This window comes from Malania oleifera, chromosome 9 (genome assembly GCF_029873635.1).
Source record: "Malania oleifera isolate guangnan ecotype guangnan chromosome 9, ASM2987363v1, whole genome shotgun sequence".
NCBI lineage: Eukaryota > Viridiplantae > Streptophyta > Magnoliopsida > Santalales > Ximeniaceae > Malania > Malania oleifera.
The window spans coordinates 6,321,814-6,326,146 of NC_080425.1; the positions used below are offsets into that span (position 1 = coordinate 6,321,814).

Genomic DNA, 4,333 nt, shown 5'->3' on the forward strand with positions numbered 1-4,333 from the left:
CCTTTGCTTTAATCAAAATAATCTTGAACGTACAGCAAAAGTTCACCTGACCCTGCCACTGGATACGGCAACTTGACATCTTTCCTGCAAAATAAAATCAACTTGACTGGACCACTAACCGATGTCTGGGTGACAGGTCAAAAAATGTACGCATAAAAAAAAAAAGCGCAAAGTGGGCTTAGAACATTAAAGGAAGAATGGAAGATAAGACGTGAAGAATGGAAGTGACTGCCACTTGACTTAATCATGTACCATGGAAAATTGCAGCAACCAATGCCACGATTCACACCATGATCAATCCCAATATGAGTTTTCCACTCCCTCCCCATGCATATATCTTCCTCTCTCCCCTCTTCCCTTTTATGCATGCCTCCCACGTATCTCCCCCTGGTACGTGCAGCAATGGCTATCAGAAACTTTTCATGGCCAATTTTGTTTGTTCTCTTTCTATGCTTATGTGCCAAAACCAAATCTTCCAATATAACAGATACCATCTCTATTGGAAACTCTCTCTCTGGGGACCAGATCATTGTCTCTGCACATGGAGAGTTTGAGCTTGGTTTCTTCAAACCTGGTAACTCTTCTTACTACTACATAGGCATCTGGTTCAAGCAGGTTTCTGTCCAAACAGTAGTCTGGGTGGCAAACAGGGATAAACCTCTCTCTGATAAATACAAATCAGAACTCAAGATCACAAATGGTAATTTGGTTCTTTTTGATGAGTCTCACATCCCAGTATGGTCTACAAATGTCAAACCCACCAGTTCAGATTCTACAAAAGCAGTTCTTTTTGACACGGGAAATCTTGAACTGAGAGACGGGGTTCACTCATCTGAAACAATGTGGCGAAGTTTTGATCATCCAACAGATAAAATGCTTCCGGGCATGAAGATCGGATTGGACAAGCGTACCAAAAAGATGAGGCGTCTTACTTCATGGAGAAGTCCAGATGATCCAGCCACTGGAATCTTCTCCGTAGGACTCGACCCAGCAGTGACTAGTCAGTACATCATAACGTGGAATAGGTCAGTGAAGTATTGGGCTAGTGGAAAGTGGGATGGTCATAAGTATACATCTACTCCTGAAATGAACACAAACTATGTGTTCACTGATATAATATTTGGTTACAACCATATTGATAATGAAAATGAGACCTATTTCACATTTTGGTGTTACAGTAACAAGAGCTCCACAAAACTAAAAGCTATGTTTGCAATGGATGTGTATGGATTTGTTCAGAAGTTGATCTGGGTGGACTCTTACCAGCAGTGGTATATGTTTTGGTCCCGACCCACACAACAGTGTGAGGTATATGGCCTCTGCGGGCCTTTCGGGACTTGCAATCAGAAGACTGAAGATTTTTGCAACTGTTTGCCAGGTTTCACGCCAAGCTCTCAAAAAGATTGGGAACTGAAAGTTTGGTCTGATGGCTGCCAAAGAAAAGCTAATTTGCAGTTCAGCAACGACACTTCTAATGGAGGGAAGGATTGGTTTTTACCGATGCCTAACATGAGATTGCCTGCGAATCCGCAATTATTGCGGGTTAGTAGCGTCGGGGAATGCCAATGGGCATGCTTAAACAACAACTCATGCACTGCTTATGCTTTTGACACAGACGGATGTTCGACTTGGATGGGAAATCTCTTAAACCTACAGCAACAATCAGAAGATGATGCAACCACTGTTGGACAAACGCTCCACATCAGACTTGCTGCTTCCGAGTTCTCCAGTAAGCATCGCAAGGAAACAGTAATTAAAATTGTAGTAGGCTCATTTGCTGGAGCAGTAGCCCTCTTGGGCCTTCTTTTGGTTGCAGTGTTGAAATGGAGGAGCTTCGGCAGAACAAGAAAGGTAGTGGATGGTTTGTTGGTGCATTTTCAGTATAGAGATTTACAGAATGCAACAAAAAAATTTTCAGAAAAATTGGGGGGAGGAGGTTTTGGTTCTGTTTTCAAGGGGATATTACCAGATTCAACAGTCATAGCTGTGAAGAAGCTAGAAAGCATCAGCCAAGGGGAGAAGCAATTCCGATCAGAAGTCAGTACGATCGGAACAACCCAACATGTTAATCTTGTTCGGCTTCGTGGGTTTTGCTCTGAAGGTTCCAAAAGACTGTTGGTCTACGATTACATGCCAAACCATTCTTTAGCATCCCATCTTTTTCATGAAAAGCATTCGCAGGTTTTAACATGGGAGAAAAGGTACCAAATTCTGTTGGGAACAGCTAGAGGATTGGCCTATCTTCATGAGAAGTGTAGAGACTGTATTATACACTGTGACATAAAGCCGGAAAACATTCTTTTAGATGCTGAATTCTGCGCAAAAATAGCAGATTTTGGCCTAGCGAAGCTTCTGGGGAGGGAGTTCAGCCGTGTCCTGACAACCATGAGAGGTACTAGAGGCTACCTTGCGCCAGAGTGGATTTCTGGAGTACCCATATCTGCCAAAGCTGATGTCTTTAGCTACGGTATGATGCTCTTTGAATTGATATCAGGAAGGAGAAACTTTATGCAATCTGAAGATTCGACAGTTGAATTCTTCCCAAGTTGCGCTGCAAAACAAATCACTGATGGTGGTGATGTGCTTTGCTTGTTAGACCATAGGCTTGAGGGAACAGCTGATGCAGATCAGCTGTCCAGAGTTTGTAGAGTTGCATGTTGGTGCATCCAAGATGATGAAACTCACAGGCCTTCAATGGGTCGGGTAGTTCAGATCCTTGAGGGCATTTTGGATGTGAGCCTTCCTCCACTGCCAAGATGTGTCCAAGCATTTACTGAAAAGAAAGAAAGCATATATTTCTATGCTGAGTTATCCTCGAGCCAAAGATCTCAAGCACGCAGAAATGCATCAACAGCTGAGATAGGGAATCATGTTGTGAACACGTCCGAGCTGGGACTTGAAGAAGGCAATTGAGGATGCATTGGGAAACTTATGAATTTAGCCAATTACCTAAGTATGTATTTCTTAACATAGTATCATGCCATGAGCAAGTCTGTATTTCTTTTAATAAAGCCAATTTCTTTTCACAGGGAATCACACTGTGAGCAAGTCCCAGCTTCGACTTGAAGAAAGCAAATGAGGATGCATTGGGAAACTTTTGAATCTAGCCAAATTACCTAAGTCTTTGCTTCTTATCATAGCATCGTACCTTTACCATATGGCCGCTGTTTTTCTAGCATCATATTGTTGGTTGTTGCTCACCGCTTTGTTCTATTTGTTAGCCGTTAGGCAGCATCTCTAGAGTGGTGTTCTTGTTCTGCTTTTGTTCTTATAATTGCCTGCTGTGCTTCTATTGAAGTTATTAAATATGGTTTTTGTTGGTGGCTTTTCTCTGTGGACAAAGTAATGTTTCTTCCGTCATCTAGATTTCGTTGTTTACTTGTTTCAGCTTGATAATAGAGCAACTTATTCCATGTCTAGCTCAATGGTTTGGGCAAAACAAAACCCTACCTAGGATTTGTTGTAAAGGATAATTAGTGAATGAAAAAAGACAGAAATAGAGATCAAATGCTCAACTACGGGGATGGTCTAGCAAGGCTATATCTAGGGAAAAGAGAAACAACATAGCTTCTGAAAATTTTTATTTCAAAAAAATATAGAATGTCAGAAGAAAGTAAAAGAGAGAGAATTATATAAGAGGAAGTGAATATCACTTTGTGTACTTAACTTACAACTTTGAGATGTATATATAGTTATACAAGAGAGTGAGATTATCCTAACATTCCGATGTGTGACTAAAAAACTACACACTATGTTCAATACTCCCCCTCAAGTTGAAACGAAGATGTTGACAAGTCGAAGCCTAGAGATAGCAGTCTGTAATAAACCTAGTCTAACAAACTTGGTGAAGACATCTGCAACCTATCCTTTGGAGGAGATAAAGTGGGAAGAGATAATCCCAAAACGAACTTTTTCCCTGATGAAGTGAATATCCACCTCAATATGCTTGGTCCTCTCGTGCAGAACTAAATCAGAAGAGAGAGATATAGTAGACTTGTTGTCACAAAACAACAAAGAAGAGTCTATCACAGGAAAGTCAATCTCAAATAGGAGAGAGCGTAGCCATAGGATCTTACAAGTACCTTGTGCCATAACACGGTATTCGGCCTCAACAGAAGAACGTGAAACCACCGCCTGCTTTTTACTCGTCACTAATAGTTAGTAGTAACTGCGGATATAACAACTAATTTAAAATCGCCACTAGATTAGGGTTTATAAATACAGGGGGTTTTGCACATATGCTGCAGGCGCGGATTAGGATCCCTGTGTGCTTATTTTCAAGAAGCAGGTAAGGAAAATATGTTATGCCAGTTATTTTAGAAATTTTTACCAG

The 4,333-nt window shown here is 41.2% G+C and overlaps 1 protein-coding gene across 1 annotated transcript; it reads left to right on the plus strand.

Moving 5' to 3' along the window:
- Positions 1-402: 402 nt before the first annotated feature.
- LOC131164465 (G-type lectin S-receptor-like serine/threonine-protein kinase At2g19130) lies at positions 403-2,913 on the plus strand. The gene has a single exon (XM_058121671.1). It carries the CDS (start codon positions 403-405, stop codon positions 2,911-2,913), a length of 2,511 nt encoding a protein of 836 aa, XP_057977654.1.
- Positions 2,914-4,333: the final 1,420 nt, after the last annotated feature.

What these genes read in the sequence shown, in the direction of transcription:
- LOC131164465 (XM_058121671.1), top strand. Translation starts at nt 403, where the DNA reads ATGGCTATCAGAAACTTTTCATGGCCAATTTTGTTTGTTCTCTTTCTA.